The sequence below is a fragment of the Fundulus heteroclitus genome, chromosome 4 (assembly GCF_011125445.2).
Source record: "Fundulus heteroclitus isolate FHET01 chromosome 4, MU-UCD_Fhet_4.1, whole genome shotgun sequence".
Taxonomy (NCBI): Eukaryota; Metazoa; Chordata; class Actinopteri; order Cyprinodontiformes; family Fundulidae; genus Fundulus; species Fundulus heteroclitus.
In genome coordinates, this window is record NC_046364.1 from 21,983,988 (window position 1) to 21,999,631 (window position 15,644).

Sequence of the window (15,644 nt, forward strand, 5' to 3'; positions counted from 1 at the left end):
AAGGCAGTCAGGACTATTTAAAGGTGCACAAAGTACCTTCAGTCAGGAGGACTGTGGCACTAAGACAATTGAGTGCGTGCCCATAATCACAATACTAAGCCTAAAAGTAGCTCTTAGAATTGAGGGAATTCTAAGATTTTTCTAAGAATGTTACCTCATTAAGTTATTCACAAAGCATGTTGGCCTTAGAGGGCCTTTAGTGAAAATGTGAGGACTTTGTGATCATAAGGGTGTCTTGAGCAGGGAAGTTAGTGGAAACTATTGAAATGAGCACAAACTTAACGATGTAGATAAGATACTTTATCATCTCCATATAGGGAATTTAGTTTCAGCAGCCTGCTGGGTTAAAGGTGCAGCTCCTGTAATATCATTGAGGAAAAATATTGAATAAATTGCAGAGAAACTTACAAATGATGCATATAAATGAGGTGAGAAAGTATTTTAACCACACCTCAGATAAAATGTCTTTCAGGCTAAGATCAGAGCTCTGTGAGAGGACTCTGAATCTTTGTGAATATGGACCCTGGTTAAGTCACAAGTCTTATCTGTGCTTGAGGAACCAGACGGCTGTATTTGGACAGGGCCAACAATTGTTTCTGTTGGTAAACCCTGAACCAGAGTCGTCCCTGGGTTAATGAGAACCGGACAGTTTCACTGCTCCAACGTTCAAAAGGATTTTTACATTTCACTTGGAAATCAAGGTTCTGAGTGAAAGCACAGACGGTTTAAAGTTTCCCCTCTGAGTTAGGCGTCTTTTTTCATGTTCCACATTTGAGACGCGCCTGCAGATGGAACGACCTCGTCCCATAGAGGTGCTTGAAAAATGCGTCCACCCTGTAACCTGGATATCGCTCTGTTCGGATTGAAACAGTTTTACCTTGGGCATTTGCTATGTGGAGAACTACGTTGTAGGCATCGCTTAAGAAAATAAGTCCTGGATAAGCATTTTAAGTCTTTTATTTAGCTGACATGGTTTTACAATCCTCGTGGTGTCTTGAAGTTCATTCCCACGGGCGGCTGAGTGACCTGAAGCTTGGAGAGGCCACTGAAATCCTGCAAAGGACAAAGACCAAGACTTTAATGCCACAAAGCTTCACTTTGTAAACTGCTGCTTTAGTTCTATGACCACAGGTGGAAAACCTATAAAATCCAGCTTTAACTGAGGTTAAACGTCTGCTAGACATGAGGTTTTAGGGTTCAGGCTCACCAGCATCTTGAGCATTTCTTTTGTATCTGGATCCACCTCGATCATCTCCTGCTCCAGGGCTGAAATCTACAGGATGACAAACAGATGAGACTTGGGATGTGACCTCAATGCCATATTATTCATTAAAAATGTCCGCATGAGTCCACCCCCACGCACACACACATGCCAACCAGCTCCACAACGACCCAATCCAACACAAGATGACATGAACTTTAAGACTAGAAGGATTGCAGACCTCGGGGACGTAGTTGTCCCTCCTCTCCCTCTCCTCCTCCTGCAGCTTGATGGAGATTCCTCTGACGGGGCCGCGCTGGATGCGCTTCATCAGGTGTGTCACATACCTGAGACACAAAGCAACGCGCCATTACGCCACTTTAACTTTCACACGACGGATGCTGGACCATAGACATAATATAAGAGTAGACGCGTCATTGGGCGGGTTCTGCCTATGCTGCGATGCGTCAGAGCGTCCGCCACCTTAAATGTGGCAAATCTGCAGTTACTCAGTCACTTAAACAGTATCAGAGGGACTTTAATTTCTGAATATACTTTGTATTCGTAGTATTTTTGTTTTTGTAATATTACAAGTTTATTTTCGTATCCCTTTCGCTTCATTCTCCTGAATTTATTCTCCTAAAGAATAAAAATAATTAAAATAATCTAACCTTGCCCTATTATTCCAGGAGTGAAATAATTCAACAAACTGTGACTATTCTGGAAATTTTCCCTCTTAATTCTCATAATATGACGTTTTTCTCATAACATTACCACTTTTGTGTTTGTTTTTTATACTTTATTGACCTAGGACTTTTTTTTCTCATATTATTAATTTTACCTCTTTAATACTCCCCCAAAAAGTCTGTTCCTAAAGGTTCACATGTGACACGGGTTTATGAAATAATGAAGACCACAATGTTTAGATTTAACAAATTGATCCATATAATCATAACACATACACAAAAAAAAAAAATATTAATAATTTATTTCAGCGTCTCGTTTCTGAACTCCTGGACAGTCTGAGGTGCAGCCACCAGCTGGACCTAAACGCGACATCCCAGAGGTGTTCTGCTGGACTCACGGAGGCCAGTCAGTGGGTACCAGACTCAGAAATAGGAAACGGATCCATGCGCTACTAATGTTTTACAAACAGCCACGTGAAAAGAAGAGGGAGAACGGTTTTCCATACCCTGCAACTTTGTTGCGCAGAGGCTTGCTGGGCATGATGGCGATCTCCTCACACACCCTCTTGTTGGTGTGGAAGTCGTTGCCCAGTCGCGTGTAGTACTTCTCAATGATGACCCTGGCGGCCTTCTTCACTGTTTTGGTCCTGACCCGTCCCTTAAAGAGAGAGAGAGAGAGAGAGGGGGAAAAAAAATAAAACTGATTAGCCGACACACAAGCAACGCATTTGTTTTGCAATTTGATTCGGAAAATGGAACCCATTGCATGGATTTATTGCACAGCTTTTTTTGTTACTGTTAAAATTGAGGATTATGGCGTAGAGCTGAGAAAAATATTCTGTTTTACGATTGTACATAAAACTTATTACAAAAGGTTTTTAATACAGATATGAGATACTACTAAAAAGTATGTCTGTACGCTCTATGCAGGAGTCAATGCCTCCATGCAGCGTAAAGGAGATCAGCCTGTGGTTCCACTGAGGTGTTCAGGAAGCCCAGCCCATCTCCATAGCGGGCTTGCTGGCATTGTTAGGTCTGTTCACCCTCATATTCTTGACAATACTCGTAAGATTTTTTTCTAGGGTTTAGGTCAGGCCAGTTTGCTAATGTACCTTTTTTCCCTCCACTATATTTTCTATCAATCTCCCTGGATACAGCATTCTGAACAGCCAAGCTTTTTAGTTTGACAAAAATGAAAGAGATCACAATTGTCCTATTTCAGCTTCCCTTCCTGTTAAATCCAGAATAAAATGTAAAATTCTTCTTCTAATGTATAAAGCCCTTAATAATCAAGCTCCATCGTATATCAGAGCTCTGATTACCCCGTATGTTCCTAACAGAGCACTTTGCTCTCAGACTGCAGGTCTGCTGGTGGTTCCTAGAGTCTCTAAAAGTAGAATGGGAGGCAGATCCTTTAGCTATCAGGCTCCTCTCCTGTGGAACCAACTCCCAGTTTTGGTCCGTGAGGCAGACACCCTGTCTACTTTTAAGACTAGGCTTAAAACTTTCCTTTTTGACAAAGCTTAGAGTGGCTTAGGTTACACTGAGCTATATCTGTAGTTAGGCTGCAATAGACTTAGGCTTCTGAAAAACACGGCCACTCTCCCTCATTGCTACATTCTCTTACTACTCTCCCCTTTAGCATTTGCTACTACAAGTACTTAACTTCATGCTTTTTTTTTTTTCTTGCTGCTACATCTGGCCGGTGTTCTGTTTAGTTGTGACACCGTCCTGGAGGGGGGCATTTGCTGACCTACTGCTCCTAACATATTGATGCATAATTTCTATGAATGATACACCTGCCCATCTTTTAGTGCTCAGCCCTGTTTCTCTCCATGACATAGCTTTGGGCTAAGCCTTTATTGCAACTAACTGTGTGTGCTCTCTTTCATCCTCTAGACTTGAAAGTTCCCTCAGAGTTTAACTGTTTAGCTATTTCTATCCTAGATTAAGCCACTAAAGAAGCTAGTACTGCCATCAACTTTTTTTCCCTTTTCTCTTACATATTAAATACTCCTGAATCAGTGCTTCTGTGCTGTTTTTGTGTGTATGCTCCTTTCTCCTCAAAACCCCCCCAGTCAGTCATGGTAGATCATTTTATGAAGCTTATTACATGAATGCATTAGGAGAAAACACACATCTGCAATTGCTTTCCTATTTTGCTCATTAAGACAGACACAATTGACTTGTTTTGTGTGTTTCCCTCTACTAAAGTTAGCTAATTCTAGCCGTCGATGCTCTTTTAAACGTTTAAATACGGAGTGGGGGGTCGTGGGGTTTCGGTGAGCGAACAGGGACGGAGGATTGAGAAGGATTGTGGCCGAAGCTGAAATGAAAAGCTCTCTGCTGTACCCACCATGTTGGCTGTGACCGGTGGAAAAGAAACTCCGCGGCGTGACACCGGATGTTTATAGTTGCAGACGGCAACAGGTGCGACGACGGTGAAACCATCATCTCCCCCTGGTGGCCGGAGGAGAGAACTGACCTGACGGCGAGCGCTAAAGGTTAGATAGAACTATACGGCGCTGGGTTAGGTTAGCTTTCATCCGCCCTTGAGAGACAGAAAAACGCCAGATCATGAAAATACTGATTTTCATTACACAGGAAAATGAGGAAATCTTTAAAATGACATTTTAATTTTTACATTTTTAATGTTCCTGACACTTTTCTGTAAAATCAGACCTACTGTAGATTTAGCGCCATGAAACACGTTGATAGTGATTTTCCTCTTTCCTGCTGTTTCAAAAAAAAATCTATCCTCCATAAAACAAGTTTTAATCCACTGGCTGACTGAGGTTTTTCCTCAAATTCATCCTCCTCCTCCTCCTTTTGGCCATAAAAAAAATAAAAAAATAAAAAATCTAGTAGATTGTGTGACGAGAACTAAGGTAGAGCCTGTTGAAAAGTTACAAGGGCTTATTAATGCCAGCTGATCAGCACAATTCTGCAGAACATTACTGATGTTCCAATTAGGGGTGTTTTTTTTAGATGAGACTGTTTGCTACCAGGAATTGTAGCAAACAGTTCAGGTGAATCTGCATTACCTGTGATGCTGTGGGCCTACCAAATTTTTCACTACCAAAGGGAAGCTTGTTAGCATCGTGAACCGTAAATAGATATTTTATATAAACAGAAATCTAAAGGTCTCACACAGAAAAGTAAAAAAAATTCAATAGCAAGCTGATCCCCCAAAATGTTGCCATTCAACAGATGTGGTGCAGAGACTCATCTTCCAGACCCACGTCAGACCTAAACCATAAACAAAAAACCTTTCAGACGAGCTGAAGAGGGCACGAGGACAAAAGGATTCCAACACTAGCTTTCTTCCCTACTGAATAAATGTAATTAAAAATGTGAGTTTCTCCTATAAATGAAACCAAACATTTTTGTGCACATTATTACCATGTGTGGCAACAATTTTCATTAGCCCTGAAAAATGTTGTGAAGAATCATTACAAATGCTCCAAAAAAATAGAAAGAAAAAGGTGGACAGATCTTTTATTTTATTTTTTTTTACATAAAAAGGGTGCAAATTGGAGTTTCCCCTTTAGGCATGGAGGGAATAAAAAGTGATTTTTAGGTTTGTGAGACACCATTTCATATTTCATGAATCCAAGAAAAAGAAAAAAAAAACAAAACAAAAACAGTCATCTCAGATAAAAAGGCCATTTAACATTCTGCAACTTAAATATATGAAATCATTAAAAGAAGAAATGTGGGTCCTTCATACCTGAAGCCCTTGACTAACTCATTCAAATACATTTTTGAAGTGACATTCATATTTCAACACAATATTTATTTACAGATTAAGGATTTCTCTTAATCACAGCTCTTTAAAAAAAAATGCAGAGGGAAGGATAGATTCTTGGAGCTGTACATTTTGATTTTCCACAGTTTGAGAAAAAAAAAATAATAATCAGAGAACACTTTAATAGAAATTCCAAACAAAGACTACAATTGCGAACTCTGTACAATTTACAGTTCAAATAATCAGCACGATATTGCAGTAAATGTCACCTCTCCCTTAAAGAAAAATGTACAGTAAATCAAACAACCCTACAGTACAGCAACGAGGGGCGGGAAAAAGTGCCAGAGAACCCAAAAAGACCAAAGCTGATCATTCATGCGCTCGTTTGCTTTGATTTACGCACGTACACAAACACACACACACACACACACAGAAAAGCCATAAACCCTGACTGACGCCAACAGTCAGAACACAAGTGGAATGTGCTGCGAGGACAGGAAAAGTTGGTTTTAACGCGGGGAGGAAAAGCTGCATCGCCTCACTGATCCAAGGGTCGGAACGCCGTAGACGAGACGGCGCGGCCTTCTCTCTGCAAGCCATGCAGATACAGAACAAAACTCCTATAATCGCTCTGGAGGAGACCCAGTTGAAATACTGAGGACTCTACACCTACCAGCTGAGCCAGAAGCTGAAGAACTAGAGGTGAAACAGCAGATGCTGTGAAGATCCGTCACGAACTCGGCTGGGAGACGATGAGCTTGCTCCACAAAGCGGTGGGTCTGCTTCCTTTTTATTTTGTTTTTGTTTTTTTGGATTTAAGACAGAACGAGTCGTTAAACACTGCCTGGTATGGCACCGAGCCGCGCTGCTCTGCAAAAACGATAGGCGACACATTCAAGGACACAGGGTGGAGTGAGAAACGAAAACATTCGTCGCGACATTTTCCTGGCACAGGTAAAAAAAGGCGTGGGCTGGTAGTCGCCGGTCTGGGGAATGGCACTCAGGGAAGTCTGGGCTGGGCGCAGAGAAGGATGGATAAATCCATCTCCCCAAGCAGAAAAAAAAACAAACATTTTAGCTCGGGAAGCAGGAGCCGCCGCTGAAGCCGATCCACGGCCGGATCACGGCTTCGGTGCCTGATCCGGCCTCAGCTGACACCAGACGGAGGTGCGCCCTAATGATCGTCTCACAGAGGCAAAGAGGCGACTCTGACCTCCAAACGCCTGAAACAAATGAACGTTGGTCATTCAAACAGCTCTGTCTCCTGCAATCCCCATCCCTTAACGTGGAGTTACCGCGAACAAAAGGAGGCAAACACAAAAAAGCAAACAGAAGAGTTCAAGTACTTTTTAAGACAATAACTTAGGCCCAGGAGAAAGCGACGCGTCGGGGAGGGGAAAGTAAAAACCAAAGCAGGCTATACAGTGTAAATGCATCTAAGAAGCAGGTTTACATACCGCTCATCTACAACAACCCAACGGAGCAGGTCCGAGAAACGCTCTGCTGATTGCTGCTTCACCCTGCGCCGACACGCGCCTGTGTGCAGGGGAGGGTGGTCATGGCACCACAAAAATTTTTTTTAAATAAAATACATACAGGAGTGGGTGGAGGTAAGAACAAAGCCAATAATGAGAAATTCCCTGCACCCCGCAGGGAAACCCCAGCACACGAGGCGGCTACAATTAAAGTAATAAGCACGTTCAAAGTGGACCGTTTTTCTTTTTAAGAAGGCAGGCTCTTTTCTGGGAAAGCTGCGGTCAACAAATGTAGTGCAGTGATAATCAAGCTTTGTTACGTTTACCCTCTTTCCCTAGAAAAACCATGGCTAACTGGAATGAAAACAAAAGAAAAATTGCATTAGACAAAATTCACATTAGCATAGAAAGAAAAAACAAAAAAACGCACAAACATAGAAAGTCATTTCTCCGTTATGATAGGCAAGGTGAGATTTTGTTTCAAGGCATTCCTCCGAGCCTCAGTGGCACCGCCGCCGACTTTCTGTCCGTCTCAGCCGCGGAGGAGAGGGAGCGGGGTTCAGCGGTGAGCCCCACGTCCAGACGTCTCTATGCAGCACAGGGGCCGTGTGTGTGTGTGTGTGTGTGTGTGTGTGTGTGTGTGGGGGGGGTCTTCACATATAGCAGATCACCCATCATCACGCCTTCGGTTTTGGCTTTTCTGTCATGGGAATACGTTTCAGTGTTAATAAGACGAGCCGTGACCGGCCTTGATGGCTGCAAAAAGGTCTCTGCTTTGGGTTTAATTATCTGTAAAGTCTCGCAACCATGCTGTTAACTGACTATCCATGTGGAAAAAAAAAACGACGCGGCGCTCAGCCGGCTTGGTGGATGGAGGTTAAGGCATTGAACAGAGCGGTTTTAGAGGCGGTGACTCTCCAGAGCAACTCTTCTGTCCTTCCATGATCCTGATGTCTACTGGAGGTCGCAGAGTCCACAGAAACCTTCCTAATCTGGACCCATGGCCCGTTTTGGTTTCAGTTTTTCCTTCCCCCCCGACCCCAACACCTAATTTCCTTCCCATGCACTGGAGAGCTAAGATAAATGCTCCAGTCATTTACTTATCTGTTGATACATTCAGTGTGTATGCAGTGTGTAAGAATTAGTAGGAAAAGTAGTAGCAACGGAGTAATAAATAGCATTTTTTTCTCCTTCAAGCCTCCATCAGGTCTCTGCTCAACGTCGCGGACAGTAAAAAGAGACTGTAGTGTATTCTGACGTAGACGGGGAGTGCTTGAACAGAGCAGCGGGAGCAGACAGGACATCCTGCTGGAGCTGAGCTCCGCCGGCGTCTTTACCCCAGCACTGCTCTTTTGGCCAATGCTCTTCCCCTCCTCGTGTTCTCAGCTGTCAGTCCTGCACCAGAAATCATCCAAAAAAAAAACCAAAAAACACTGAAAATGAGAGTGAGTGAGTGAATCACGGAGGGACGCGGCGAGACGATCTGAGGAGTGAACGGCGTCGCGAGTCGAGCAGAAGCGGTGGGACCTGACGGGCTGATGGCGGCAAGATTCCACAGGAAGACCCGTCTCTTCCTTTACAAGACACCGACAAAAAAACGAGAGACTGGAGCAAAAAGTATGGCAACAATGATGACAGGAAGAAAAACAATTTGGTTGTCACGAAGAGAAAAAAAAAAACCTTGGGCCGTCTGACCTGTAAAATATCCCATATAAGTTAAGGGGGACGGGGTGTTTAAAAACTCCCATCATAAGACTTATTTCCTGTACATCTCCATAAACCAGGTCTTCTCAAGCGGTCCGGGCCCAAAACAACTCAATCAGAATCTTTCCATTGACCCCCCCTCTTTACGTCAGAGTGGGACCGTCCAGGTTTCTGAAATCACAATCGAACTGCAGCGGACGAACGTCGCAGGCTGGTCCCGGCTCATCATTTGTGCCTCGGCGTGTTCTTCTTCCGTTTTCGCCTGAAGAAGCAGCAGCACCTGCGGACAGACGGAGACGGCGTTAACGTGTCTGCGTGAAGAGGCTCCATGCCGAGCGGGCTGCTTTGAGCGGCACAGCGTAGAAGGGCTGAGATCGGGCCAGCTGTCGCTCTGGCATCAAGCACAAGCTGAAGCGCTGCCGGACCACCGTGCGTCTGGATGCTTAGTCGCCCCATCGTCGTTGTCACCAACAGGTGCAGCTCAGTAAAGGGAAACACCCAGAGATTCATCACACAAAGTGCTTTCTACGAAAGACAATATTACCTAGAAGCAAATAAATAAAGGATTTTTAACACGGAATATTATGGCCTGGTCACAACAGGTTACTGGTAAAGAAGCTGACTTAGTGCTGCATCCAAACATATCGACGGAAGGTTGAGTGGAAGGAAAAACTGTGGCAAAGGGACCGCTGCAGCCCTGAGAGAATTCAGCAGAGCTTAAAGGGGCGGAGCTTAACGGGGCGGAGCTTAACAGGGCGGAGCTTCAAGAGCTTGGTGGTAACCCCAGGAGTAACATGACGGCGGGCTGCCACCAACAGAGAGCTGAAGCTACCAAAGCAACATCTCAGCAGAACCAGCAGCCATCGCCTCCATGTCACGCTGCATGGATAAACTAATTCATGTAAAAGGAGCTCCAACCACACATTGAGAGTATATAAAGGACATACTTTTGCTAAGAGTTTTGATAATAATCCATTATTCCATACTTTTAAGGCGTGAATATTAGGTTTCCAATAACTGTAAACCGTATCATCATCAAAATGAAACGTCACCCTGCGTGTGGAATACGAGTTTTCCCTTTGATGAGTGAAATAACTCAGCTTGGTGATGCCATTTACTGAGATGCACCTGTACGTGAAACAAAAAGGCCCACAGCGACACGCTGCCAGCAGCAGCGGCTCTGAAGGTCACATCACCTGTACGCGATAAAAGAAAAGCACACGAAAAGCACAAGACACGGAGAGCCTGAACGCTCAGTAAAACACACACACAGACAGACAGGACATAGGACAGTGACTGGCTTTTTTTTCTTCCACTCAGTTAACACTAAATAATGCTAAGGCAAAAACACAAATCTGCCAAACCTATGAAGAAGCTACAGAGATTGTTATTACCTGTTAATAGTCTCTTGGCATCCATCTGCCAGCAGTTCTGATATCATTTGCAGTCGCGCTATTTGAAACACATTTAGCCCACTGATAAAAAGACTAAAGTTGTTTAAAACAATGGAAAACTAAGCTGGTCATTTATTCTCTTAGGTCTGAATCAGTACCAGTGAGAGTCTGCTTAAATTTAGCCAGGACCTCCACTGGGCCCAGCCTAGGCTGGTCCACTCCCTGTCCCATGAGTATGATGAGGACAAGCAGAGAGGGACTCACCACAGGTTGAGCATTTTCACGCAGCTACAGAAGAAGAGAGAAGAAAGAGTGTAAAGAGAAAAGAGAGATAGATTAATACAGTGCGGCTAGGTTGATGGGAGTCGGCGCACAGACACCACACACACAGGACACAGAGAGGGAAAGCTGGAGAGGGCACAGAGGTTTTTCACAGGACCTCCGGGACAGTACAGGTCCGGCCTGCTCCTAAAACCTGTTATCGTTTGAGACCCAAAGCGCTCAAGTGTTCAGTGTTTGGATGTCAGACGATGACCTGCACGGCAGTCGTGTTCGCAAAGCTCGCATCTGGACAACAGCGAGAAGATTAAAACAAACAAAAGGCTGCGTGTGAGAACAGAGTGGGTCCTAACAAAGGTGTTGGGTTAACACCGAAAGGTTCCTGCATGGAACCTTTATCCATGAACACTTAATTGTTTCGAGCATTTTCATTCAAAAAGTTACTAATCCCAGCAAGTTACAAAGCTGTCCTCCTTCCTAGACGGCGCTACAGTTTTCTGTTTTTTCACAGCGTCTGACTCGTCCAGTTTGGTTCTGACCAATTGGGATGATGATGTTTTTTAACACAAGACAAAAGTGTGCTGCAGTTTCTCTTAACGAGGCGTTTAACTGAAAATGAAGAGATTTAAGAAGATCCCCAGTTATACAGCAAAGCATCTCCCTGGCATGTATCTGCTAATTATTTAAACAACAACAACAACAACAACAACAAAGCAACTCAGAGTACATGCTGCTGGTTGGTGTCGTTATTCTCAGATATTGTTAGGACTTTAATAAAAAAAAAAAAAAAAAAAAGATTTTTGTTCTTTTAGTATCTGATCTGCTGATTACAAAACAAAGCTGATTGAGGATAATAGCGGCATAATTATTTGCCAACAATCTGTTTGCTGGTTTCAGCCTGTAAAATAAAAACTAAGCGTATTGAAATACAGGAAATAGATTTTTGAATAAAAATCAGGGTGAAAGCAATCAAACCGTTTCCATCTTGACCGGCTGATCGGGACCATTGAGTTTATCTTTTTTTAGGTCACTGTGCATCAGCGCTGACACATCCCACTAACAACAATGTCTACAGCGGAGGTTTTACTGAAGGGAGATGAACCAAAGTTAGCTGTTGGTAGTATGTGAGGTGTTCAGAAAGTCAGAAGCACAGAAATATATTAAAGCTATTTATAAAGAAACTACTTTGTAATATCGCAGCCTGCTGGTCGTTCTCTTTTAAAGAGAAGAGACTGTAGAAAATAACAGCAGGGCTAGAAAAGTGGAAAGCTTGTGCTGGATCTACAGCCTCCATGGATTACATGCAGCAGGCTGCCGCTCACAGCTAGCCCCACCAGCCTCGCTAATCTTGCTAGCAGCCAGTTTAAAATGGCGACTCCAGTCATTTTGCTTTTGCCCATTAATGCTGAGAAGTGGTGGAGAACAACTGATTGTATGTTACACTGTATAAAAACTCATTTGCGTTAGAAGAAAGGTGTATAATTTAAATGGACTCAAAACACGTGTTGATTTATACAGAGCAGTTTAGGAGATTTTCCTTCATGAGTCAAAAGTCATCCATACATGCCATTACTATTATTACTATTATTACATTTTAATTACTGAAGGTAGAGTCTGTAATTTCTATGGAAATGGAAGCAAGAAATGCCCAAGTCCCTTTTTGAATAACTGCATATGTACAGGACCATCTTACCTGCTCTTCCACTCCTCAAGGGAAAAATAAATAAAAATCTCCCAAATCCACTCTGGTCTGCTTTCTTTCTACGTCCTCCTTCCTCTTCTTCTCATAAACTTGTAAGATGGTTTGCTTCTTGCGACTCTCAGTCATGCTCAAAGTGAACGGCTAACAGCGAAGCTAACCGGATACATAAACACTAGAAGTGCGAAGCCAGCGTTAATGGAGTTACTAATACTAGAGGTATTAAAATCACCTCTGACCCATCTCCTTTGAAACATGTATTCAGGGAGAAGACGGCTACACTCTGGTCAACTCTTGCGTATTTTCTGTGTGAGACTAACTGTTTGGGTTAGAGATGCTTGTGTTACAGCTGCTCTGGTCAGCTGACACAGTAGAGTGTGAGGAGGAGAGATTCAGAGGGGAGCAGAGCTGAGAGCAGACAGGGTGGCAGGCTGCAGCCTGGCCTGGGGTGTGATTACTTTTTCTCTGCCCTGCTTCTCAGTAAAATACTGGAATCACCGTTTCCTTTTATTGAGTAACTGGGGAGTCAGTTATCTTTATTTTCTACAAACAGCCAGCAAGTGGAAACTAACGAGGAACGTACACCAGAACGATGGCATGTGGGAGAACCAATAGAGAAGCTGATATCCCTGGAACGTGAGGGACAGAGGAGGATGAGAGCAGGACCAAAACTCTGACCCATCCCTGCTCTTCAGACTGAACAGCAGGGAATGGTCAGTTTTTACAGGCCTGCAGCTATCACAGATCTACTTATTTAACCTTTTTTTAATACATAATGTGTTGACTACTGTCAGGACAGCATTGGACCAAAAGACGAAGCCAAGCTGCTTCAATGACCACATTTCCATTTATTACAATTTGTTCTATTGTCAGACTGGGGAGAAAAACTGAGAAGAAAATCAGATGAAGCTTAGGGACAGACGCTTTGAAGCATTAACGGGGATAATCATGTAATCTCTTCATTTGTGTTGGATTCAACACTGACCACTAACGAGGAACCAGCAGCACTTTATTTCTGTAATTTTCTGTAATGTATTTCTCAAGTTTAAATAAAGCCGTTTTGGCTGTAGTCCTTGGGAAGAAAACCCGCAGGTCAGACCTCAAAGTGAAGCCGATGATGACACGGACCGGTTAAACACTGGAACCCAGTGCATGTAACAAACCTCATCAGTCGTTCTGCATCAAGTATTTAAGGAAGATTTGCTGGGATAGCGTGACAGAGAATCTAGATTTCAGTAAAACACGTCTGTCCTTTTGGTTGACCTGCGGTGATCTTACGGTCCAGAGAGGTACAGAAAGAGGCAGCTTGGTGGAAGGAGAAGCAACAGAAGGACATGAAGGAAGCGCAGAGGGCACAGGACACATACTTGGGCTCGTCGACCACTTCCACCTCTGCCTGAGTTGTTATTGGAGCGTTGGAGTGAGCCAGTGGATCATCTGCATTCAGCTCGCCGTTGGTTGAACTGACCACCTGCAGCACAGACGAGCATTACTTCAGGTTAACCGCCTGTTTAAAGTCGGTGCCGCTCGCAGTTTTTACCCAAGAGCGCCGGCCAGATACAGCAAGAGAAAATACTTCACTGGGTCATCTGTAGTTTAGAGTTTCCTTCAGAGGTCTCAAAGCTAATGCCAAGGCACCAAAATATAAAAGAGCATTGTCGTTTTTGGCAAGGGGTAAACAAAATGTTAGAAAAAATGTTTACTTTGCTGGTCAAACCAAAATGTCCAATAAACACCAGATCCCACCCCTAACACTGGTGTTAGACATGTTGGTCCTGAAGCTTTCTCCTTCCACTCAACTTTCCAGTCTTGTGCTTCTGATACTGAACTCTGTGCCTTCTTTACCAACAAGCTCTTAGTAGCTCATGCTCCTGGGGGCAGACGTCAGTTGTGGTGCAGAAAATAAATAAACTAAAACATCAGCTGGCTGGTAACACTGTATCCAAGCACACTGGAGGAAAGTTAAGTGGAAGGAAAAGGTTTAAAAAAAAAAAAAAAAATTAAAAAAGGTTGACAAGCATCAGGAATATGGTCTATCCGACAACTGCCAGCTCAGCAGTCTTCCCTGGGGTTATGTTGGCTAACATTTCAGTATGAAAAATCTTGTAATTTAAATTGGTCTGTTATCGTATAAAAGTATGAGAAACTGATTCTGGGTTTTTATTCGCTCTAAGCCAAAGTCATCAAAATGTACAGAAATAAACACGTGAAATATTTTGCTGTGCGCCATGAATAAATATTCATAGTAATAATAATAATAATAATAATAATAATAATAATAATAATGAATATGTTACTGAATTTAATTACTGAAATTAAAAAAGATAATTATAAACTAATGTCCTTCACTCACTGTGCATGTATTTGGTCAGGAAGTTGATAAATTAACCTTAGGTAAATAAAATAATAAATCTTTACAGCTGTATAATATTTTACAGAGTCATTATGAAAATCTATATTTTCTAACCAATTTCACCTACTTAATCTGGCACCTCCAACTGTTCTTTTTTTTTTTTTTTTTTTTTTTATAAGATTTAAGCAGAAGTTTGTTTTTATCTATAAGATCCAAAAATGTATCGACTGCTCAATAGTTGATGTTGCACTTTTCTCACCTGGCATGGCAGACTAATAGCTCATTTTCCCAAAACTCACACCTCATTAAGCAACCCTGGTTAAGGTAAAAAAAAAAAATAAATAAATAAAAAATAAAGAGTTTAGAAAAGCTAAGAGGTTTTATTAAACCACAACGACCCATCTCAGTGGTACAGCATGCATTTGGTGGGCAGAGCCAGTTCATCCTGCCATGCAAAAGGTGTGCTGATTTCATAAAAGAAGTGCCTCGGAGTCATGAAGCGTAGAAACCAGAGATTAAAATGTGAAACGGCTTACAAACGCCAGGAATCACACTTTGAACATGGGTGGCACTACTTCACATGCACACGGTGAGCAGAAAATAACATTTCCCAGCCAGGGGTAAAGAAACTGGGGGAAGGGCGTAAAAGGCCGTAGATCTGTCTCACATGCGACGCTAACCTACAACATAAATGACAACTTACTAAAATACTTTATTCATTTCAGAAAATTCTGGGTAAAAATGATAAGAATGAAAACTACCCCTATAAATGTACAGAAAACCCATTACTTTTTAAGTGCAGGCAATAGGATGTCCCTTTATCTGGGCTTGGATCTATGAGACAGATCTGACTTCATGGAGATTGGGGGTGGGGGGGTGGGGTGGGTGTTGGCTGATCAGGTAAGGGGTGTGTACCTGTACTGAGCCCCCGTGCCTGTCCGCTGCCAGGTGGGAGGTCAGATAGGAAGGGTTTGCTTGCCGCGTGGGCTGCACCTCCCACGCTCCTCGTCGGTCTGAGACGGCCGTCTGCTCGGGGAGTCGGGGGTTGCGACAGGGATGTGAAGGGAAGTGAGGTCGGGGGGGTGCAATGGGAGAGGGAAGGAGG

The 15,644-nt window shown here is 43.1% G+C and overlaps 2 protein-coding genes across 5 annotated transcripts in view; both read right to left on the reverse strand.

Moving 5' to 3' along the window:
- Positions 1-939: 939 nt before the first annotated feature.
- Positions 940-4,343, reverse strand: LOC105916387 (40S ribosomal protein S17). Its single transcript, XM_012850880.3, has 5 exons — positions 4,244-4,343; positions 2,394-2,545; positions 1,443-1,548; positions 1,208-1,273; positions 940-1,053 (listed from the first exon to the last, which is right to left on the reverse strand). Exons 1-5 carry the CDS (start codon positions 4,244-4,246, stop codon positions 976-978), a joined length of 405 nt encoding a protein of 134 aa, XP_012706334.2. The 5' UTR covers positions 4,247-4,343; the 3' UTR covers positions 940-975.
- A 1,025-nt stretch (positions 4,344-5,368) lies between these two features.
- csnk1g1 (casein kinase 1, gamma 1) overlaps positions 5,369-15,644 on the reverse strand; it is a 32,241-nt gene continuing 21,965 nt past the window's right edge. The window contains exons 11-14 of one of the 4 annotated variants that reach the window (XM_012850875.3): positions 15,455-15,565; positions 13,554-13,657; positions 10,473-10,496; positions 5,369-9,094 (exon numbers count right to left, since the gene is read on the reverse strand). In XM_012850875.3, coding sequence (XP_012706329.1) covers positions 9,040-9,094; positions 10,473-10,496; positions 13,554-13,657; positions 15,455-15,565 — 294 coding nt within the window. In that variant the 3' untranslated portion in view covers positions 5,369-9,039. The remainder of the gene's footprint in view (positions 9,095-10,472; positions 10,497-13,553; positions 13,658-15,454; positions 15,566-15,644) is intronic. The other 3 variants (XM_012850878.3, XM_012850876.3, XM_012850879.3) reach the window with 3 other exon arrangements.

What these genes read in the sequence shown, in the direction of transcription:
- LOC105916387 (XM_012850880.3), bottom strand. An exon ending in GGGACAACTACGTCCCCGAG is followed by an intron (nt 1,274 to 1,442) that starts GTCTGCAATCCT and finishes GTCATCCTGTAG; the next exon opens with ATTTCAGCCCTGGAGCAGGA. An exon ending in AAGAAATGCTCAAGATGCTG is followed by an intron (nt 1,054 to 1,207) that starts GTGAGCCTGAAC and finishes TGTCCTTTGCAG; the next exon opens with GATTTCAGTGGCCTCTCCAA.